The sequence below is a fragment of the Epinephelus fuscoguttatus genome, linkage group LG6, assembly GCF_011397635.1.
Source record: "Epinephelus fuscoguttatus linkage group LG6, E.fuscoguttatus.final_Chr_v1".
Lineage (NCBI taxonomy): Eukaryota > Metazoa > Chordata > Actinopteri > Perciformes > Serranidae > Epinephelus > Epinephelus fuscoguttatus.
The window spans coordinates 25,904,332-25,928,032 of NC_064757.1; the positions used below are offsets into that span (position 1 = coordinate 25,904,332).

General features: G+C 40.0%; 2 protein-coding genes across 5 annotated transcripts; both read left to right on the plus strand.

Annotated features, from left to right (window-relative positions):
* The first annotated feature begins 277 nt into the window (after positions 1-277).
* Positions 278-9,578, plus strand: gkap1 (G kinase anchoring protein 1). 4 transcript variants are annotated; one of them, XM_049577916.1, is made up of 13 exons: positions 278-447; positions 785-1,051; positions 3,191-3,349; positions 3,771-3,848; positions 6,033-6,168; positions 6,287-6,315; positions 6,501-6,662; positions 7,032-7,118; positions 7,423-7,486; positions 7,612-7,682; positions 7,774-7,851; positions 8,099-8,148; positions 9,343-9,578. In XM_049577916.1, the coding sequence occupies exons 2-13, from the start codon at positions 803-805 to the stop codon at positions 9,407-9,409; spliced, it is 1,230 nt and encodes a 409-aa protein (XP_049433873.1). In that variant the 5' UTR covers positions 278-447; positions 785-802; the 3' UTR covers positions 9,410-9,578. The 4 variants fall into 4 exon arrangements, with proteins under 4 accessions (XP_049433873.1, XP_049433870.1, XP_049433871.1 ...); XM_049577913.1 differs by lacking the exon at positions 8,099-8,148; XM_049577914.1 differs by lacking the exon at positions 8,099-8,148 and having other exon boundaries at positions 279-431.
* A 1,373-nt stretch (positions 9,579-10,951) lies between these two features.
* On the plus strand, positions 10,952-21,689 carry LOC125889773 (ubiquilin-1-like). Its single transcript, XM_049577905.1, has 11 exons — positions 10,952-11,353; positions 11,548-11,690; positions 13,838-13,962; positions 14,101-14,363; positions 14,723-14,884; positions 14,981-15,149; positions 15,427-15,548; positions 15,819-15,902; positions 16,538-16,653; positions 16,781-16,946; positions 17,604-21,689. The coding sequence occupies exons 1-11, from the start codon at positions 11,222-11,224 to the stop codon at positions 17,745-17,747; spliced, it is 1,626 nt and encodes a 541-aa protein (XP_049433862.1). The 5' UTR covers positions 10,952-11,221; the 3' UTR covers positions 17,748-21,689.
* The last annotated feature ends 2,012 nt before the right edge of the window (positions 21,690-23,701 follow it).

The window sequence follows — 23,701 nt, forward strand, 5'->3', positions numbered from 1 at the left end:
TTGACACAAATTATTAAGCAAAGGGCCACTTTCTAGTCATGAGAGAAGACAGGACAAATGAGATCTGACCATGACAAGCAGCATCTTGTGAGTTGGTCTGATTTGCTAGAGCAGTCAATGATTTACCTTATAATAATAAATTCTGTTAAAAACTCTGTACACATACTACACACTGTACCCAATCAGATCGGATAGCCAATGAAGAAACAACAGTTTTCAGTTTCTTGATACAGCGAGAGGGCGATTATTCACCATTCGCCTTTATCCTTTTTGGCACCGCCGGGCAGCTGTACTCGGGCAATCGCTGGTAGCAAACCGACAGTAACCGACAGCACCTTCACGAACAGGTGAAACTATTCTTTAGCAACTTTTCTTGTGAGCACTGTCGCTTCGAAACAAGTCAGCGGGTGTATTAGAGACAAAACATCGACGTGAGTTCATTAACAGGTTTGTGACTGTCATGCTCCGCTACTTTTGCACTTGTTTAGAAGCTAACGACACCGGCTAAGCGTTGTGCAGTTAGCTAGGTTAACTTGATGCTATGTAATGCTAGCTGACAGCAGACCGTTAGCAACGGTGCAGTCGAAATCATATTACATTCATCACCACGACTATGATATGATGAAACATACCTACCGTGCAATATGTTGCAGTAGACAAAGCGGCTGGTCGAGACGTGACGTTTTTATCCATGAATAGGCTGCAACTAGACGCTAACTGGTTGTTTTATGACTGGCTTCAAGTTGTCCTAACTGTATTGTTCTTCGTCTCCTTTTGTCATCAGTTAGTTTTCCTTCTCGCAATGGCATCGTCTGCAATGATCACCGTCCCCACCACCGCCTCCCGCTTCGCCCTGCTCCAGATAGACTCGGACTCGGACTCTGACGCATCCGATGCGGGGAAGACCACCGCTAAATCCGGACGGGACTCCTCCGGGAAGCCCCGACAAGGCAAGGCAGGAGGAGCCGGGGGTAAAGGGGCTCAGTGCAACGACAAGAAGAAGGACAAGAAAAAGAAGAAGAGGGAGCAGCAGCAGACTGAGGCAAACGAGGTGGGTGACAGGAGCATCTCACGACCCTCTGCTTCACACAGCTGTGATTTCAGGGTGCAAACATGGCTTCAGATTTGTGACGGACGTGATTGTGCTCTATTGTGGTTTCACTTCACCTGAACTGAAACTGCAGGTGACGGTGCCAGGTACAGCAACCCGATTGTGTTCCGTGTTTTGCTTTCAGTGCTTTGAGCAGGTGTTGGCTTCCATTCAGCTTAAACATGTAGCTAACCACCGTTTCCTTGCTTGATAAGACACATGGCCAAATGCTTACTTAGCAAAAGCAACACCTGAAATTCCCATAATGTTTAATCTGTGATATTAAACAGAGAAGAGAAAACATACGTGCATTGTCTTTGGCAGTCAAGTGATCAAATGGGCCTTCAGTGAGACAAGGCAGTTTTATTTATGTCACATTTCACGACAGGTAAACTCAGTGTGTTTTACTTTAAAATGTAGAGTTGATAGTCAATATTAGGGGTGGGTGATAAGGCCCTAAAATCAAATCATGATATTTTAGGATATTTTTGCGATTATGATATTCTTGTTGATAAAACAAGTTAGTAAAAAAATATATATATATTCATTTAACAAAACAGAACTGATATAGTTTACATGTCACCCTAACGGTATTCAGTAAAAATTAAAATGATCTCTCATTTCTTTAGTTTGTGAACAACAACAGTAACTCAGAGTGAGATTCAGATTCTCTATACAATATTTATAGTTCAACGAAATAAAATCTGCCACAAATTACACATTTAAACAGCTTATAAATTCAAAAAATGTACCCTGGGATATATACATGTCTATCTATCTATCTATCTATCTATCTATCTATCGATATCAACAGGTGATTGTGATTAGTTTAACAAAATCCTAAATGATGGACTGGCCTTTTATGCTCTGCCATTTCTCCTCCAATCATCACGCTGTAACCTGTGACAGGCTGTTATGATACCACAACTACTGCACATTCACATATATGTAGTTTTTTGTCAAGCTGAGAGTGTCACATAGATTTACATTGCCAAAGATTTATGACAAAATCACTTGATGACACTGACTCCTTTGTGCGCATGGCAAGAGAGGAGAGGGAGAGACGCTGTGCTGCTGCCAGAGGAGCCGCTGAATGAGATCCCTCTGAGCGGTAACTCGCTAAAAGAGTCTGAGAAGTGCAGCGTTGTTCATAATTATTCAGGACACCACAGTTTATTCCACACTACTGAAGCTGCTCCTCTTTTTGGAACCACCGCAGAGTCGGTTATAATTTTGTTTTCAGCCATGCTTGTTGTTGCCATGGGTAACAGTATGACATCAATATGTCAACAAGTCGAAATATTGCGGTTATCATGATATGACTTTTTTATGATATTAACAATTATATTGGTATTATCGTGAACAAGATGATATGGCACACCCCTTGGATAACTGACTAATCTTGGAAGTCATTTTTAAAGCCAAAATGTCAAATACTATTTCAGCTTCCCTAATTTGAGGATTTGCAGCTTTTATTTCCTTAATATGATTGCAAACTAAATATCTCTGAATTGGTCTGAAAAAACAAGACGCTTGAAGAGGTCATCGTGAAATCTGGGAAAATATCAAGGAGATAGTTTCATGACTTTTAGGCACATTATAGACTAGATAATTCAGTTTAGTTTAGTTGAAAAATTAATTATCAGAAGATCTGACTATGAAAAGAAATTTTAAGTTGCAGCCTTGTTAAAATGCATGTGCAAAGAACCACTAACCCTACCAAAGACTTTAGAGGCCCACATCCTCTGCTTAGACAGAAGTAATAAGAAACAAAAACAGTTTTGAGTGCACTTTTTAAGGTGGACACAGTTTGAGTTTGTACCAGAGAACAGGACAAAAGTAACAAAAATTGTGCTCACCAAATGTAGATCTTATTCTGGGCACGGAATAAGGAGAGGCCTGGCTGGTTTGTCAACAATGAGCAGAAGGCTCTTATCAGGCTGTAGTCATCTTAAGACTGGACGACAGTTTCTTCTGTTCATGCAAACACATGGTGATGACTTCTACTGCTAACAATAGAGCAAGTTAGTGTTCATTATTGTAGCAATAATGGTTATAACAAGAGTCAGTGTTTGAATTAATCTCATATCTTTCCATCAGTTACGTAATCTGGCCTTCAAGAAGATTCCTCAGAAGTCGTGTGTCCCGCCTCCCTGTATGACACTGTCAGGAATAGCCAGTGAACTTCTCAATCCTGCACCAGGGGAACAAAATATACCGTCAGAGGGGTGGCAGCAGTGGAAGCAGAGGGATGAGCAGGTAAGAGAACAACAACAAATGTGTGAGCTGGTGGGCCATACTGTAGATGATGTTCTCTTAATAATTGATGTGCCCTCCAGGAAGCCACATCACTTCCAGCTGTTTTAGCAGAGCTGTTCAGAGGTCGGGGCAGAGGGCTGGTTTGAGGGCTGTGTGCAGCAGTGTGAGCCAGAGGCAAGGTGTTCTTAGAATAATTACCTGACTTAAAATACAGTTACTAAAACTTGTTGCAGAAAGTAAGGGTGCATATTATCTTGATTTGTAACAGGCATTAGAAAAGAGCTGATGCATTAAATATAAGTTGCTGTCTTTCTCTGACATACCTGCATTTCAAACTGTTCATGTCTGACCATACAGATGTTTCCAGCTGTTTGCCTCAGGTGAGTGTTTGTTCTCATCTGTTGTCCTTGTCTCCCTGTAGATAACCACTGAGCTTTATGAGGCCGACTTGGAAAAAGCCTTAATTCTAAGTAAACTTGAGTTTGAACAAAACAAACAGGTACGTTGCCCTCACACAATAATACACCTCTTTCAAAGGGGACTCTGGACTTAGATTTGTCTGTGTTCAGTCTTAGCTTGGGGAGGTTTTGACAACCTTGTCTGTATTTATGTGCATTAGGGCTCAGCAATAATATTGTTTTGCATATTACTTCATCATTTTACAAATTTTTGATGTCTTAATTAAGGATTTCAAGCAAATTGTAATTAAAAACGCCCAAAAGCAGTTATTTAAGATTTATTAAGGAGTTGTTTGTTAGGGATTGTTTTGTGTAATGCATAACAGTGCAGCACAGTTCATGGCATTTAACATTTTAATCATCATATTTTGATAATTGTATATGTGATTTTGCATATGTTTGTTATGTGAGATGTATAGCAATATCAAAAGAATATCCATTTTAATTTTGTGATTTATTTAAATCATGTCACTCAGTCCAGTGTGCATTTACTTTGCCTTGGAAGCTATATTCAATTTTCTTTGTTGAGGTTTTAAAAAGCATTAAATTAGATTTCAAAAAGTGCACACACCCAGGTCAGAGTTAAAAGATTAGTAGTTGTACAGGACTCTTTATTTGGTGCACCGTTCATGCCATTGCTCCTCTGTATGAAGTGGTAAGAATTCCCAGTAGAATGAAGTTTTTTTTAATGTGCTAAGTCATCACTGCGGTAAATTCATCATTTGAAATTTAGCCGAAGCTGTTTTATAAGAAAATGCACTACAGCAGCACTCAGTCTCACTTACTATTTTTTCACTTTTACTCAACTGTAGTTGCCCCTTTTAGTGTTTTACAAAACTAAACTACATGTATCTGTCTTTGGTCTGTTCTCCAGCTCATTAGACTTGAAATGAAACTATGAGTGTGGTGTTAAAATGCTGACTTTAATTTGAAGGTTTTTATGACTACATCAGAAAAACCATGTAGAAATAGTAACACTATTCAGACACTGCTGCCAAGTGTAAAATTAATCTTAAGTTTTACACTGTTCACCCAACATGGATGTTACCAACTTCATAGTCACTGTCTGATTTGAAATCCAGTGCTGGGGTAGAGCCAAACCAATGAAAAACACATCACTGGCTACGGTTACATGATGGCTTCTCATTCGGAATGAAATGAATCTGAATGAAATCATTCGGAATTAAAGTCTTTCCAGGTAGTTTACATGGGAAATATTGATTCCGAATGAGGGTTTACACGGGAGATCAGTTCAATCGCCTTTATTCAGGTCTGCGCAAGGTTTGGGGCAGGGAAGGTTTCTGATTGGATAGGGGGCGGAGCGGATGTTACGTGTTTACGTTTACCGGAAGAAAACACTGTAGTCCTCGCTTCGGATAACAACATGCTTGACGACGCCGTTATTACTGCCTTTTTCGGGCGTGTTTTGCTTATATTCTTAAAGCAGCAGTACGACAACAACCTTGCTCTGCTAATGCTTCATCTGTTGAGCAGGAGAAGGGAGGCAGAAGACCGTGCTGTGGTGAATGGACACCGGTGAGTGCAACGAGTCCGACTGCTCTAGCTCAGCCCGTTGCTATGCAGCCCGTTGCTATGCGTGCTATATACGTCATCGCACCAGAAGGGCAAGGAAACGAGCGTGCGCAGAAAGACCGGAATGAACTTAAAGAGGAATGAGTGTATACATGCACACAAAATTCTTTCATTCGGAATGACAAACGGAATAAACCACCCCCTTTAATCGGATTTAATTTTCAATCGGAATGACCGTTTACATGACCACTTTTAATCGGAATGGCCGTTCATTCCGAATAAAAGTTGAATTAAACTGTCCATGTAAACGTACTGATTGTCCTTGTAAATTTTTTTTTTTTTCTTAAAGATATTTTTTGGGCGTTTTAGCCTTTAATTGATAGGACAGCTTAAGTGTGAAAGGGGGAGAGAGATGGAGGGACATGCAGCAAAGGGCCACAGGCTGGAGTCGAACCCAGCCGCTGCAGCAACAGCCTTGTACATGGGGCGCCTGCTCTACCACTAAGCCACCAACGCCCCACTGTCCTTGTAATTTTAAAGCTCATCATATTCCCTAAAATCATTTCTATCATGAATGGAGGTTGAGTTCTTTTTAATTTTAAAGTGCTATTTAATGTAGTTTGTTGTAAATAGTAGCTATAAGAAAAGAACCTTAATTATAAGTTAAAGTCAAATGATCTGCTTTCCCTCAGCACAACACAAACGCATCCTCGCCAAAGTCACGAGGAGGAAAAGAGGGAGGAGGGAAGAAGGACAAAAAGAAGAATCAACAGGCAAAAGACAAAAAGACAGTTTCACTGCAGGACTTCCAGGCTGAGGGCAGTGCAGGTGAGATAACCTTACTGATCACTTTCAAAAGCTGTCACACTATGATGTTGTGTGTTGCAGTCTGTAGCCCAACAGGCTCAGATTAATATTAATGTCAATGTACTTTGTCTCTTTGCAGAACATTTGAGTAAGAAACAAGAGAAGGAGGTGAGGAAAGTCCCAGAGTATCTGTTCTTTGCTTAATCTGTGCTGTCATGTCAGAACCCTATTGTATGTAAATATAGAATTAATATTAACCTGTCAGTAATATCTACAGAGTTTCATTTGGGGTTAGATATGTTATATATGATGTGATGTATCCCTATTGAAACACTGACCTCTCTCCCGTCCAGGACGCCAGAGTGACTAACCTAGCGTTGGGAACTGGGCAGGAGGAGCGTTTTTTTAACAAGCTTGAGGATGATGTCACTCGAATTATTCAACAGGAGAAGAGACGTGAGCAGTATGCCAACAGCCAGGGACAGGAAGTCAACACATCTACAGAACATGAACCGGTGAGTAGACAGATAGAAACACATATGTACAGCTGTCTTTTTGTGCATTTTTTTTAATGGGTCCAGATTTGTCCTGAGTCATTAGTTCAAGGTCCATGCAGTTTTATGTATTCAGCATCATACTTTTGTTCAGCCATGTCACTGAGCTAGTTTGCTCTCTCTGTCAAGACGTTAGTCATTAGTCATTCACTCTACAAAAGGAAACAGAACTTCAAAATAAAAACTCTGTGTCAGAAAATCACTATACATCAAAATGAAGTGTGTTTTTACAAGCTTGACACATTCACGAGTCACTTGCGGCTCATTATGACATGCTGAAAGTATGAACATCTCCTGAGTTCCTCTTTTTTTACCTGCCCTTCCTGTTAGGACCCCCGAGCAGAGCAGCTGAAGTACGACCTGGAGAAGAAAGACCAGGAAATCGACAAATTAAAGAAGAACATTTCACAGTGGGAGGTCAGCAGTCATACACAGTTTCCCCACCGTTCTATAATGTCACCCTGATTTGCTATAAAATGCAAAGAAATGTTTTGTTGTATATAAATATACACCACCTGTGTGAGATTATAGCAGTCCTTTCTTTCATCTGATATATGCTTTTACTACTGTTGGTTACAGACCTTTTAGTTGATACATAAATGCCTTGAGCTTTGTTTTAAAGGGATACTGTTCAGCAAAAATAAGAATTAAGGCAATGATGATTTACCTGAGAGGTTATGACAACAAATAAAGTTTTTCTTCTTGCTCCTCATCTCTGCAGGGGAAATACAGAGAGGTGAAAACAAGAAATTCCCAGCTTCTTAAAATGCTCCAACAGGGAGAGAGTGAGTTGAACAGCGGCAAAATTAAACCAGATAGGCCTCCCTCCTTTTCTTCTGTCCTTTTCTCGTCTTTCCTAACGATTATCAGAACAATTTGTCTTATGTTTCATGATGTTTCTCTCCTCCAGTGAAAGACAAAGCAGAACTTCTTCTACAGGTGGAAGAGCTATTACACATAAAAGAAGAACTGTCATTACAGGTGCGTGATGGTCATATAGAGATTATGGGATGGGAACACAGGTGTGTGAGATCCATTTATGTACATTTGAATTGTTTAATTTTTCATTTAGGTAGCATCATTACACGCTGCACTTGAACAAGAAAGATCTAAAGTCAAAGGTCTGCAATCAGAACAACCGAAACATCAGGTGAGATTAAAAACAATCACTCGTTTACTTCTGTTATGGTAATATCACCGTGACAAGAAAGAGCAGAACTCAGATTTAAGGGTCGAGTTTTAGATAGATGCGATGCTGTCTCACATTTTACCTTGTGAGAAGCTAAGATCTGCTGTGTGAATGTGATTGCCTGTGTATTAGCTGATGTTCATATATGTCTGTATACATGGGTGCGTATGTGTGCATGCCATGCCCGTCTTTTTTTTTTTTTTTGTAGACAAGACAAGAAGCAGCCAGTGAGTCAGGTGAAGTGAGAGCAGTTGCAGTGTGAGTAGGCCAGAGCACAGAAATACAGTACTGAAAGTGTAACTAAAGCCCTGTTTCCACCGAGCAGTACGGTTCAGTTCAGTTCGGTACGCTTTTTTTCTGTTTCCACTGTGAAAAGTTGTGGATGGTACCAATAGAATCGTTCTGTACCGTCACCATTTTTGGTCCCCCCTCTGTTGGGGTACCTAGCACACAGATCTGGTACTAAAAGGTGGAGCTGTGAACACTGCAGTCAGTTGATTGGTCAATAGCAGACGGTCACTCTGCTCAGGACTGAGTTGTGACTTGTTGTGAGGCTCATGTAACTACTGTTCATACTGTGGAGAGTTTTACATGTATTAGTCAACAGCAGCTGTAGGCTGAGAAAAAATAACTTAATTCACTGGGCCGACTGGCGGCAACTTTTAAGGTGGAACGTTTATTTAAAATGTTACTCAATGCATGAGTTGACACCGTGAATCCATCATCACACCTTAAATTTCACTGTGAGAACTTTGATCATTACTTTAGTTTTTATTGTTTCCCTTGGATGACGTACAGTTTTCGTAATGAGCGGATCTTAAGTGTTTAAAAATAAAAAATAAAAATTTAACAGGGTTTTGTGAACTGCATATATTCTAATCCTCACTCAGGGAAAAAAAGCCTTTCGGAGCATCATTCCTGTGGGCTACAGCAACTCAAAACCCCTGAGCTTAATTGAGAAGGACTAAATGCACAAACCCGCTCTTTTTAAACATCCCATGGAGAGAGACTCTCACTGCAGCCTGTTCTATTTTGTTCTGTGGATGATAACAAGGCGCAGACTTCCATCTGTGTCACTGGTAATGAGGAAACAGTGAGTGCTGGACAGAGCAGTGAGTAACAACAGCTCCGCCCACATGAAAGAGTACTGTTTGCAGTGGAAACACTAGGGTCTAGGTACCATGTCTGAAGGGTTACATTTGGTTCCAAAGGTACCATATTGAAAGTGTTTGGTGGAAACGAGGCTTTAGTTTATCACTACACCCAGCTGAGGTTAAAGTAGAAGTGAGCTTCAGAAAAAAAACCACTTTGTACTATTTAATAATGCTTTAGGGAATTTCATTCAATGTTTTTTTTTCCACTTTGTATTTTTATCAACCTGTACCTTCAATAAAATGTGTTGTAATATTATAATGAACAATTCTGCACTTTCTGGGTTTTTCTGGTTGGCAGGGAAACAAGAAAGGGAGGAAAGGCTCGGAGATGGATCTATGAAGGTCCAAAACAGAAAAGATCTTAAAAGCAAAACTCAACAAATGGATGAACAAATGAAGTAAAAAATCAACTGATCTCATAATCAGGGTTTTCTTTCCTTATTTGGTTCTTTTTTTTTCTAGCTGGGACTCCATGTCAGCATATAATGCATGCCCCCCTAAGTACACACACACACACACACACACACACATACAGAGTACACTCCAGAGGCAGCAGGATGTAATACATGGCTGAACGAGAATGACTAAGCTTTCAGAAATGACTAAATTTAAACTTTGTGTTCAAACGGTGACTTGGCACACAGTGCTGCCCTCTGCAGACACGAGCATCTATAGTACTGTTAAAGGCCGCGTGCCTGTTCTTTGTGTGGGTTTAATGCCAAAATGACAGAAGTGAAATGTATGTTTTTGTTGTTGTTTTTTTCTTTCTCACTGTTAAGTAAATAAAATACTTTTTTCAGTGGAAAAAAAAACATCTTCCCTTGTTTTGTATATTGTAAATGTCAAGATTTAGACAGCTTTAAGAGCTTTGAGTTGAAATGCAGATAAGAGATAACAATTTTTACTAGAAAATGCTGAGATATTTATCATGTGTCGCCAGTCAGCCTGTAAATACCGAGATATGAATTGTTGTCCATATCGCCCAGCCTTAGCTCAAAGCGCCAAAAGAATACATTTCTAAGAACTCAACAGAAATGTCTCTTTCCAAAAATTATGACCCAGTTACTCAAAATAATCCACAGACCTTGCTGTGACTAGTTTTATGTAGAAACTGTGTACTTCCGACCTACATCCACTTGCCTGAAAGTGCAGAAGAAATCTTGCATCTACTGCTGACTCACCTAGCATTACTAAGTTAGCTAACGCTAGAGCTCAATGGAAGAGGGCTCTATAAATTCTTACATCTGGCGCTGTCATGAGCAGAAGCCTCGTGTCTATGAGCAGATGCACACTTTCCTCTGCTAGGTGATTCGGTTGGTGGAATTCGTTCATCCGTCCATCCTTTTTCAGCCGCTTATCCAGGGCCGAGTTGGGGGGACAGCAGGCCAAGCGAACTACCCCAGATGTCCTTCCCCCCCAGCAATGCTCTCCAACTGCTCCTGGAGGACCCCAAGGCGTTCCCAGGCCAGATCAAAGTGGTCCCAGGGGAGGGGCCAGACTAAAAGCGATTCAAGAACATCTTGGACTCTGAGCACCTCACCGGCTACCAGGACACTGCACAAAATAATTTCTAGGTGAACTACTCACAACAAGGTCTGTGGATTATCTTGAGTAACCAGGTCATGATTTCTGGAAAGAGACATTGCTGTTGAATTTTTCACATAAGTTTTTGTTTTTGGCACTTTGAGCACCACAGGGTGCCATTAGTTTTATTACATCTCCAATAGCTCCAACACTCTGCAACTCATACCAAAATATCTAGACTGATAAATAGCACTACGAGTAATGGGAAAAATATGATTTTGATTTTGGGTTTAACTGTCCCTTTAATGTTGAAAAAAATAGTGAACTCAATCAGAGAGCATCAGGATTTGCAGTGTACTGTATCTTTAAGTTGTCTCCGGTTACATAACAATAAGGCATGAATTAGTGTCATCAGACGGCTCGCAGTACCACCCTTGGAAAAAGCTGTACATCATTTTAAAAAAAAGTGCCAGAGATAATAAAGACGCATAGGGTTTGTATCTACGCCACCCTGCGCAGTCGGGTCAGAGCTGGCACTCATCCACACAACTTTCTGCCGAGTCATCGGGACAGGCACGCACCTCCGCCCCGGCACTGCGCGCTCCTCTCCAGGTCTGCTCATCACCTTCACCGTCAGCGCGGGCAGGGCTGAGATGTCAGGAGCCGTGAATGATGAACCGGGAACACCGGGTGGTCGTCTGAGGTCTGAGAGGATCCACGTCTCGATCAAAAGTCTTACGGAGAGCAAAGACTTCAGCGTTAGAGGAGGCTGCACCGTCAGACAGGTCAGGAGCCAAACGCACCCGCTCATATTAGGTTACTGTGTGCGTAAAAACTGCCAGATTGTCGCTTTAGTTGTAGCCTTTTAGTCTTTTAAAGGCACTTATTTTAACAATATTTCCATACCGCGTTTTTCCTTGACAAACAGATGTTTTTGGTGTGTGTGTGTGTGTGTGTGTGTGTGTGTATTTGTGTACAGCTGAAATGGGGACTAGCAGAGCGCCTGGGAGTCCCTGCAGAGCAGCTGGTGCTGAGCCACTCTGGCCGGGTCCTCAAAGAGTCAGAGCTCCTGAGTCACCTCAAAGCACAGGATGAGTCACTCAGCATCTTTATGATCCAAAGGTACACAGAAATATAGATGGAGTTGGCTCATTTGGTCACAGGCAGACGGACACACTTAATATTATAATCTATACTGTGTACATTACATGTAGAAATGATAACTGTCTTTCGTAGTCCACATGTGGCATGTAGATATAAAGGTGGACTGAGTTTTGAGTCACATTACTTTTGTGCGCTAGGAGTGTTAGTTAACCAGGACTACATTTATCAAAATCTAAAAATCATTAGAGAGCTAATAAATTTGCAGTGTCACTTTAAAGTAGAAAATGAAGCACTGCTAAAAATAGAACTGCACCATACTGTGCCTGTGTTACAGGTTGACAAAGTCATCGTCCTATTCAGTTTATTGCATTAGAGAAGAAGGACACGTGTGTTAGCCTGCAAACAATAACAATTGGAAATGTATATATTTGAATTTATTGAAAGGATAACCCTCTGAGATGTAGCATGTCATATTCAAGGGGGTCCTCAAACACAAATACAGAACAAAAACACAGACAAAACTACGTTACATAACAAACATACACTACAAATACACAGATACAGACATCTTGCTCGCCACCTCCGAACCACACCCCCTGCCCTTAGCTGTTGTACAAGAAGATTAGAAATAGATACCATGACCTCAAATAGTTACATGGCAGTTTAAAGTATAACATTTTACAAACATGAAAAAGTTGTTTTGAGATTTGAATATAAAGAAGTCCTGAAGCAACAGGAAAAGGTAACAGATCTCAAGAAAAGAGGAAGATTATTCCAGTCAGATGAAGCTTTGTACTGGAATGACCTTCGTCCAACTTCTTTGGGGACAAAGGAAAAGGAATATTGCATATGTCTAAGCGGATATGAGGAATCACATGCAGTCAAAACTGTTTCAAATACAAGAGACAACTGAAATTAACACATTTGAAAATAAATTGAATCCAGTGAATTTGCCTTCTAGATTTAGGCTGCAGCCAATTCAGAGGTTCACACATGAAGCAGTGGTGAGTTATATATGGACACCTCAAAATGAAGCTACATAGAGAATTATACACTACATTAAGGGGTTTAAGATGAGTGTCAGGTGTGTTTTGATAGACAGTGTCAGCAGAATCAGTAATAGGTAATATCGACTGTGAAATTATTCTTTTCCTGACCTGACAATTAATTGACAAAACAATTGATGAATAAAATGAACTCAGACAATCATACACTCTTTTGATAATAAAATCCATATGGGACTTAAAGGAGAGTTCAGGGTCGATCCAAAGTCCAAGATATTTGAACAAGGCAGCTTTGTGGACAGGTCAGCAAAATAAATATGCATATTCAGGGGATGTGAACAGTTGTGTTGTGTACCAAAAAACATGCTGCCGGACTTCTGATTACTTAGTACAAGTCTGTTGTTATGAAACAAATTTTGGACCAAGTTGAACTCGAGCTGTAAAGAATCCTGGATTTGTAATATATCAGAGTTAGAAATGTAAATAAGTGTCATCCGCATACAAATGGGTGTGACGGTTTGAACATACTTGAGGTAAGTCATTGATCAAAATAGAAAAAAGTAGTGGACCCAAGGTGGATCCTGTGGAACACCCTTTTCAAAAATTAAGTAGTCAGACTGATAACCCTGAAAAACAACACACTGACGCTGGTTATGAAGACAAGCATTAAATCAGAGGAGAGCAATTTGCTTTAAACCAATAGAATAGAGCTTGTCAAGGAGGAGGTTGGCGATCAACCATGTCATGTCAATGTGCTTTGGATAGATCGAATAAAAATGGCACATGTAAGTTGGCCTTTATCAAAGGATGAGAACACATCATTAGAGGATTTTAGAACAGCTGTGGTGGTGGAAAACTTTGGTCTAAACCCAGACTGAGATAGCGATAAAATATTAAACAAAATGATGTACTGCGATAATTGATTAAAATAGAGTTTCTCAAAAACGTGATCTTTTGAAAATGGATGAATCAAGTGCTTTGAAATTCAGCAATAATTTTACATAATTGGAGTGAAATTATATCATTTATACACAGCATCAGTTTCAGATTTCCAAATAATGTGTCAAACTTGACTTGAGCTAAAACCCCCCTCCTGCACATGCAGGTTTTACAACAGTACTGGAACTCTGGATTTAGATTCAGTCCTTCCTTCCTTCCCAGGCCACAGCATCCGTCTGTTGCACCCACCTGTGATCCACCTTCAGAAAGCCAGTCTGAGCTCACAGCAGTTCTCGATCCTGACCATGATAACTTCACACCGTCTCCCACCTCTCCCCTCTGTCTGGGTAAGAACTGCAGAGCATAGAAACTCCCCTCATTGCCTTGTCTGGGTTCATACTGCTGCTGTTGGCTGATCAGATCCCACTCAGTTCTCCAGGTCATTTATATGCTCCTTTTCTTTTGATCTGATCTTGTTTCCACAGTGGAAGGTCTGGACAGGCTTGGCCTAACAAACAGCGGGCCTGGCTTCTTCCCTGCACTGCAGCGCCAGATGGAGAGCCAGCTGTTGGCTAACCCGCAGATGATGCGCCGTGTCCTGAGCAGCCCTTTAGTGCAGAGCACCCTCTCCACCTCCAGCCCTGAACTAACCAGACAGCTCATTTTGTCTAATCCCCAAATTCAGCAGCTCCTGCAGACGGACCCAGAGGTAGAAGATATGCTTAACAACACAGATGTCATCACACAGGTAAGGATATAAAGGAGTGTGTGTGAGTGTGTGTTTGAGATACAGATTTGGTTGTGAGTAGTGGATGGCAGGGTCACGTGTATTATACTGTGTACAGGTTACAACTTGTATCACCGTGATTATTGTGAAGTTCTAGTTTTAATATAATAAAAGGCTACATTGATCAGTAAGAATCACTAAAAGTATGTCATCTCAACATGTTTTTTTAAATGTGCTTAAGGCTTAAGACAGGCGTGTGATATCACTTTGTTAAATGAAGAAGAACGGCCATTTTTCATCTCAACAACTCATCTCTGCAACTTGAACACAGCTGCTTGCTCCTTGACTAATGTCTTCCACTCACGTGTTCAATGTTCCAGGTGCTGGAGCTCATCAGGAACCCTGACATGATAGAGGAAGTGATGCGTAATGAAGACAGAGCGCTCGGCAATTTGCAGCCAGAGCAGGACGACTCTGAAAGCATCAGCAGTGATTCTGATGTGTCTGAGAAGACTGAAACAAAAAGGCAAACATTTTCACAGGTACAGGTTTAGAAATGATGTTTTCCTCAACTATCTGTTTGGATAATGTCAATCTGATCTATTGATTTTTGGTGTCTCTTCTCTGCTCCCACTCAGAACCAGACGGGAGCACCCTCAGTGGTGACTGCATCATCTGGGACTCAACAGCCAACTGAAGGAAAAAGCGAGCAGACTCCACCTGTCTCCAGTCAATCCACAGATCCTCTCAGAGAACTGACCGCCTCGCCCATAGCTAATTCAAACTCTGAGAGCACTGTGACTGCAGGCATGAAAATACAAATCCATCCAGTTTAAATACACTAAGAGAAAAAGTAGAAATTCATGCCCATAAGTAGGTGCCATGGAATAGTGGGGTAATCAGACCAATCTGGCAAACCTGCAATCATGCATCTGCTCTTTCAACTATCTGTCCTTTGATGTTATGTTTAGGGTGGAAAACCAAGGAACAAGTCATCATTTTAATTGTATAGTTAAACATACACCATACATTTATCCCTGATTTTCATTATCTTATATCTGTGGTCTCCTCCATCTTACTTCAGGCTTGCAGTCACTGCTAGAGGAGATCAGTTCCACTCCAGGACTGATGGAGAGTCTGCTGTCTGGGCCGTACGTCAGCAGTCTCCTCAACTGCCTCGGACAGAACCCTGACCTGGCTGCACAGGTGACACATACACATTTTATGGAAATTGTATGACAGGCAATCAGAGCACTAATTTCCACTTCACAACTCCATATATATATATTTTTTTTACTTTATGTTATTTATGAGCATCTGAGTTGCTGAAAAATATCATATGGACTGCAGTTCAGTGGCGTAGAACCAGGCTACAATCCTCCCTCCCTAGTTCTTGTTAACACATCCCGGTAATCTTTCCACTCAAATCCAACATCCTTGGACAGATCCTAAAGTCCAATTTTCATACTCATTCAGATGCTGCTGAGCCACCCTTTGTTCTCAGGAAATGCTCAGCTGCAGCAGCAGATGAGACAGCAGATCCCTCTCTTCCTGCAACAGGTCAGTTTATTCTCCTCACTACTAAACTCTCACTTTTCGCAACTAGATAACAAACTGTATTATGATTTGCTCAACTTTAAGAAAAATGTCTTGTATGTGATCATATTTTCCTAAATAGCCACCATAAAGGTATACAATGCAGGATTTCATAGTTCCAAAAAGAAATTTATAGACTCAGACCAAAATAATCTTTCTCAGTCATCACCTGTGTACCCCCACATTGCTCAGGTGAGGCTGGGGCTTTATAAAATTGTAGCAAGCATGTGCCTGACTGTAAGCAGCACACATCCATGAGGAAGCTATGAAAATCATGGACACATCTCCAAATACAATGCAAATATAGCGAGGCAAAATGCCAAGAGGACAAAGCTTCCGAACGAGAGTGAATCTGGGGTTGGCTCTCATTTTCATTGTATCTTGTGAGCATGTTTACCATCAGTAACCAGATGATTAATTTGTAAGCAGGTCATGTACTTTTTAGCCAAATTAGTAATGTGTGTCTAAGGGTCCATCACCTGAATGTTTTCTCATGAAAAAAATAACGGACTTCATCTTCAGATACAGCACTCAGCAGTGTAGTTTGCTGTTTGTGATTAATATTTTCATTACTAACGGTCAGTGATAATTATTACTAGATGCAGAGTCCAGAGCTGCTGGCAGCCATGTTGAACCCCAGAGCCATGGAGGCTCTGCTACACATCCAACAGGGCTTACAGACTCTGGCTGCAGAGGCTCCTGCACTGATACCTGCGTGAGTATAAATATACAAAATAAACACACACAGTACAACCTGAAGATTACTCACAAGATGGTTGACGCAGCACTTTAATGTATTAAAGTTAAACTTTTCATGAGTTACCACCATGTGTGTCCTGCAGGACTGTAAACGTTGGAGTCAGTGTTAATGCTGCCCCTGAGCGAGCCTCGGACTCTGTCCTCAACAGCCAATCAGGAAGTGGTCCTCAGGTTGCCATGGCGACAGAGCAGCAGCAGCAGCAGTTTGTACAGCAGATGCTACAGGCGCTGGCGAACACCGATCATGGGGTACCTTGGTGTTTCCTTATAACCTGGTTGTCTTCTCCAGTAATTGATGTGACTTCTCCTGAACTTAAAATATAACCATAGATTAGTTTTTAGGCCAAAAGCTTCATAGAAACCTCTCTTTACAATGCTGGCCTCTTATTACTATTATGACAAAAGGGAGGTATATGATACAACATGTCCCTAATGTTAAATTTGCAATGGTTCAGTGCTCACTGAGCATAGCACACATTTCAAATAAGCACTTAAACAAGCAGTCCCACATGTAGAGAGTGGCTTTACTCTGGTTGCACTGACAGCCTGTGGTGACATGCTTTTCCTAGTGTGGCTCTTTAATACCACCCTACACATCTGGCCACATGCAGCTGTGATGTTTGGTGTGGTCAGAGGTTTAAGAGCCTTATGCCTTTCAACACATAGAGGCCAGTGCAGCTGGTGCTTGTAAAGATTTAAACTAACTAAATAGACTGCATGGTTTGTTCATTTGTGTCTTTGATTTTTCTTTTTTTTTTTCAAAAGAGTAAAAGGCAGATTAAACAGAGACAAACATGAAGTTTTACCTTGTATTTTCACTCCTAGAGGCACAAGAAATCTTAACCAATACTTTTTGATCATGTTATTGTAACACGTTTAAATAACTCTCCTGTCCTGTTCTGTCAGGTCCATGTAGAGGAGGCCGAGTTCCAGGACGAGCTGGAGCACCTGAGCTCAATGGGCTTCAGAGACAGAAAGGCAAACCTTCAGGTCCTCATCAGAACTGGAGGAGACCTCACCACAGCTATACAGCATCTGCTCAGTCTCTGACACACACTCGCACATGTGCACACACACACATACACATTCTTGTACTATCTATCTTTGTGAGGACCCTCATTGACATAATGCATTCCCTAACACTTACCCTAACCCTAACCTAAACCTAGCTCTCACCTGAACCCTAAAACCAAGTCTTAACCCTCAAACAGGCCTAAATGTGCTCACTTTGCAAAAATGTCCTCACTCTGTTGCCAAAATATGTTGTATGGTCCTCACTGTGTAGCATGTACAAGTACACATACACACACATATGTTGATCTGTGCATACTCACATATATAAGTTAATGCACATACATATTATATTTAAGCTCATACACTTGATCACATTATGATCAACGATTACAAAGTGCTCTACAAAAAACAAACACAGGAAACATGCAAGCCATATTTATATTGCTGCACTTATATTCATTCCGTAACTCCTCTCACTAACCTCTGTGTGCAGAAGTAAATTATGTTTCTTTCAAGCATAACAGCAGTGGTGGGGAGTAACTAATTACATGTAAATGAATTATAAAAGAAATGTAGTTGCAATCAGTCACAGTTGCTGAAAAAAAAGTAATGTTGGTAATTACAAAGGGGTTACATCTGAATATATTCTTTTTGGTAGAAAGCTTATACTTAGAATAAAGCACTTCTTCTGACATAACATATTTTCAGATATTTTTCAGCTTTTTCACCCAGTTTAAAGCTTTTGTTTGAAAAGTAATCAAATGTCATAAGTTACATTACTTTGATGAAGTAAATAAAATAGTTACATGACTTATTCCATTTTAACAGGGTAACTAATCTATAACTGATTACATTTCAAATGTAACCTTCCCAACACTGCATAACTGACGCCCTTACCTCAGTACACCTCACACTTGTTTTTCCTTATTTAAATAGTGTGTGCCGTAAGCTTTACAGACTGTGCATCCCTTTGAGGAAAAGGTGTGATATGTGATATTTGGCTGTATAAATACATGTAAAACTGACTTGACATGTTTTGTATGAATTGAGTAAATGTACACGAGTTAATATTAGGGTAGAAATGAAAGAATGCAATCACTTTCACCCTTTCAGAGAATATTGCTGTGTCATAGTACACTTCCATGTACTACACTGTGTACACTATGTACTTATAATGCATGCATCCAGACTGTTGCTGGCCATAATATCTGCTGGCTTGTCCTCTTGCCTATTCACCGGAGCAACTGCAGCTGCTTCCACTGCCACCATTTTCACAAGTTTGGTGATCCCTCCCTTTCTGCTATGTAGCCAAGACGGCGACCATTGAATAAATGAATGAATGACTTAATATCAAACCAAAAATTTAAAAATAATAAAAAAACAAACCAGACAAAGATAACAGTGTCTGACAAGGAGCAGGTAGAAGTAAAACTTACATGTCCCTACCCATTTCTTACATTTCATTTTTTAATTCAATTTTAATACAAATTCCCAAATTTATTTACAACTAATATACAACTATCCCAAGTTTATTTACAACAACAGTCATAAACCTAATTTATTTACAGTCCAAGTACCACCCAGTGTTACAAAATGAATATGCACTCCCCTAACACAACCTCTCTTCCTCTATATATCTGCCAAAAACATCTTTTTGTATAGTTTTTTTAAATTGAATTATATTTGTGCCTTTTTTCAACTCACACAGCCCATTCCACAAGTCCACCCCATACACTGAAATACACAGACTCTTCTTAGACAGTTTATTTATGCTAAACCATTGTTTTAATTTACTCATTTCGGTCGTGACTTCTTCCAAAAGCTGCTGCAGACTTTCCCCAGAACAAAGGGCATTGGTGTCGTCTGCGAATAGAACAAATTTTAATTTTCTGGACACCATACATACATACGTTAAGTACAAAATAAACAATTTGGGACCTAAAACTGACCCCTGTGGGACCCCAACAATTATGTTTAGGCACAAACTGCTGTCTGTGTCCAATATAGCTTTTTACCTAATCCAACACAACCCCTCTTATACCATATCTTTCCAGTTTTTCGAGTAATGTGTCAAGGTTTATGTATACTACCTACTCCATAATTCTCGTTATCAATACAACCAGTAATTTCCTGTTAATTCCATTAATGCCATTGATGTCGATGTATTTGGTCTAAACCCATATTTACCCGTAGTGAGGGTGAGAAGTGTCAAACGTTCCACACTCAACATTATGAGTACTCCATCCAGGTACTCATCGTGCACTGCAATTTGCCTTACTTGTCAGTGTGAATGCACTTATGCACTCAAAAAAGCAAATGTGAGTACATAAGAATGTGAATTGAGCCACAGAAATACACAGGTACAGGTCTGTACAGGTACTTAAATCCACCTCACATACTGTAGACTTGTAGCAGTTTCATACATATTCAGAGTCAGGTTATGTATTATTAATCTCTGTGCAACACCATGAAACTCAGGCCTCTTTTCATCTTGCCACCTGGACGATAATGAGAGCTCGTAACACCCAGAGACAGTCAGATGTTGCTGGAAGCACACATAGGATTCACACTCTCAGTCTTCAGTCAGCAGAGTGAACCAGGGGCACAATCTGTTGTGTGCTGTCCCCTCCCTCCCTTGCTGCTCTTCTGTCTTATCCACCACAGGCTCTAAAGAGCAGACACTGGAGATAATTACACTTGTGTGTGTTTAAAATGATGAGAGCTTCACTTTCTGCAAAGTCAAAACGTGCTAGAATGTCAGTGTTTATCACACAGGCGCAGAAAACTCTGATTTGCACAGTAAATCTTCTCAACTCACTCACCCAGGAGAACATTTAATTTGGGCCTGGTTTTGGATTTGAGTCCAAAACTGAGACAGAAAGATTTTAAGACTTTTGGAACAACACAACTTGCTGATAATGATTAACTTTACACAGGTGAGACTGCTCTTTGTGTTTCATCATCTTTCACTGCACTGACTGGTAATACCTGGGATTTTTTTGCTCTTCCTTTAACCTTATGTTAAACACAGCTCCAGTAAAGACACCACGCTACAGTGTCTCTGTGCCATGAGGAGGGGGTGCATGTTGTGTCCCTCTGGATTTCACTAAACTTCGACTGACTGAACAACATACTTCCACTCACCTAGCTGACTTGTGGATCTGATGTAAGTCAGCTTACATAAATCTGTTGTCCCATAATCATGTACTTATGCACTGTTTGTTGTTTCACATAAATTATGACAATGACAAATTATGACTACTTTAAGTGTATTATGTTTTCTCCATGGCTCTGTGTTTATTGTAATGTTAGCAGTTGTTCTGCAGTAGGATTAAAAGTACAGTTAATACGACAGTAGTTGTTTTATAGCTGCTACAAATGATTATTTCATTATCAGTTATCTAGAGTTCTCAACAGTCAAATCCTCAACTAATTCTATTATCAATTATCTGACTCCTCTTTTATAAAGAAAATGTTTATATCTGAATTCAAATTTTAATATTTTCCGGTCTCTGTGACAGTAAACTGAATATCTTTGGATTATGGACAAAATAAGACATTTGAGGACGTCATCTTTGGCTTTGAGAGACAATGATTGACATTTTTTATCATTTCTGACATTTGATAGATCAAACAACCAATCGATTAGTCAAGAAAATAATCAACAGATTGACAGTGAAAATAATCATTAGTTGCAGCCCTATACAACTTTGCTGTTTGTTTTTCTTTTATGATTTAACTTTTAGTCCATAAAATGTCAAAAAAAAAGGTTTAAAAAATATATCTGTCACAAGTTCCCAGAAGCCAAAATGACATCAAGATGTTTGTTTTTGTTCAACTAAGAGTTCAACATCCAATTTCTGATTTTATTAAACAAAGGAAAGCAACAGAAATTCTCCCAGTTTCTGAGGCTTAAAACACATTATGCTGTATCCTGAGTTGGTGTAGTGATCAATAAAGACACAAGTCAAACACAAACTGGTTTACAATTTTTGACTGACTAAAAACATACATTATACATCCTTTTTAATAATAATTCACCAACCTATTCAACCCCTTTTGAGTAGGTATTTTACTTTGCTGTTCTCTGCATTACTTACATCTACTCTTGTACTACTCAACTACGAACACTAGAGGGCAGTTTCACTTAACCTCTTAAGTAGCATCAACTGTTTTGGTTTGTACAGCTTCAACTGCGTTGGCACACAATATATTACTAGTCTGTGACACAAATGTGTTATTTGATTCTTTATTATTCTCATGTTATTTAGATGTAGCGTAAATCATGACCCTGAAATCTGTGTCTGCATGTTCAGCTCAAATGTGCAAACATGACATACTCGTACTTATTTCCATTAACTAACACCAAATAAGCATTAAGTAATATTTAAAGGTGATTTTCAGCCACTTATTAAAGTGTGTGTGTGTGTGTGCGCGCGCGCGCGTGTGCGTGTGTGCGCATGTGTGCGCTCTGTTTTCCAGCCCTGCTTTTGTGTCCTCACTCCCAGAGACTGAGTGGATTAACACATGACACGGACTCTGACATCAGATCTGTGTGTATGTGATCCACTTGACAACCTATGTGTGTTTCTCTGTTGCTGCCAGACTGAGGGGGTTTTAATCTCTGGTGGTGTGTGTGTGCGTGTGTGCGTGTGTGCGTACGCTGTGTCGTCTGGATGTGTGAGATATGAGAGTAGCCAAGGGGTTCTTTCTGGATTAGAAGCTCCTAAAATATTCGAGTTGAGGTTTGCAGATGAGTCACACCACAAAAACAGCTTGACAGTGCTGAGTGTTGGTGTGTGTTTGGCAGGGTGTGTGGTGGCATCGCGGTCATGGTCACCTGTGTGTGTGTGTGTGTGTGTGTGTGTGTGTGTTTTCAGCTGTTCAGAAGTAAGATGATGGGATTGGATCAGATCTTGAAAATGATTTGTTTAAAAGAAACAAAGATTTTGGAATCGCATTAGGTCATGTAATCCGGATTTAGTTTTGATCTGGATTAAACCTTCAGTATGTGTTCAAAACTTTTTAACTAAGATTAGGATGCCTTTTATCCCAAAAAAATCTGGATTATTCTGATTCCAGCAGGAGGCTGAATTCAGGGTGGATTTCAGGACCAAAATATAACAAAACTAAACACATCACTTGTTTAACTGTAACAGTGATAAAACAGACATTAGGTTACCTATTAAGACTTTCAGTACACTAGAGTTTAAAAAAAGAACTTTGCCTAAAATGCTTGTAGATCAGAACACAGGGAACACAAGAGCTTGACCTGATCCGACCCTTACGTTTGGTATCAACTTATTGTCAGAGGAGCTGAACCTGCCTCACAGCAGTGTGTAGCGTTATGGTGTTTAATCTAAATCCCTTTAATCATTTTACTTTAACATATTCAGCGTGAAGATTGTACTTTAAGATGGGTCGGTGCATCTGGCAGGTGACGTGAGTGCATGAAACGTGGTTTGACAGATCAAATGATATAAAAACATGATTTGCAGTCGCTTGTAACTAAACTAATCCATTTACTGATGCTAAGTTGTCAGAAACTCCAGTAACGCAGCTCAGATTGTTAAAGATCTATTGAAGAGCAGATGAGGGAGACTTGTAATGCCGAGGGGAGAACAGAAAGATCTGGAGACATATGAAACAAAAAACAAATGTCTTAAATTAAGTAGAATTTGTTAAAAAAAAAAGTATGAATCATTATAGTTAGGTGCATGTTTCCACAGGCCTGGGATTCTTCTGTCCGCCAGTTAACTGTCGCCTCTAAGTTCTAAAAACTTTATACAAAAGTTAACATTTCAAGCATTAGGAAAAAACATTATTCTCTAAAATATAAATGAGTTCATTGTAAAACTATTACAATTAGCTGATTAATTAATTAGTCTACTGACAGAAAAAGTATAGGCATCTACTTTGATAAGTCATTAATCATTTATATATTTAATATCAAGCAAAATGATTGTACATTCCCTTGTTCAAGCTTCTGA

What these genes read in the sequence shown, in the direction of transcription:
- gkap1 (XM_049577916.1), top strand. Translation starts at nt 803, where the DNA reads ATGGCATCGTCTGCAATGATCACCGTCCCCACCACCGCCTCCCGCTTC. An exon ending in AGCAGACTGAGGCAAACGAG is followed by an intron (nt 1,052 to 3,190) that starts GTGGGTGACAGG and finishes TCTTTCCATCAG; the next exon opens with TTACGTAATCTGGCCTTCAA. An exon ending in AGAACATTTCACAGTGGGAG is followed by an intron (nt 7,119 to 7,422) that starts GTCAGCAGTCAT and finishes TCATCTCTGCAG; the next exon opens with GGGAAATACAGAGAGGTGAA.
- LOC125889773 (XM_049577905.1), top strand. Translation starts at nt 11,222, where the DNA reads ATGTCAGGAGCCGTGAATGATGAACCGGGAACACCGGGTGGTCGTCTG. An exon ending in AAAGGCAAACATTTTCACAG is followed by an intron (nt 14,885 to 14,980) that starts GTACAGGTTTAG and finishes GCTCCCACTCAG; the next exon opens with AACCAGACGGGAGCACCCTC. An exon ending in TGAGAGCACTGTGACTGCAG is followed by an intron (nt 15,150 to 15,426) that starts GCATGAAAATAC and finishes ATCTTACTTCAG; the next exon opens with GCTTGCAGTCACTGCTAGAG.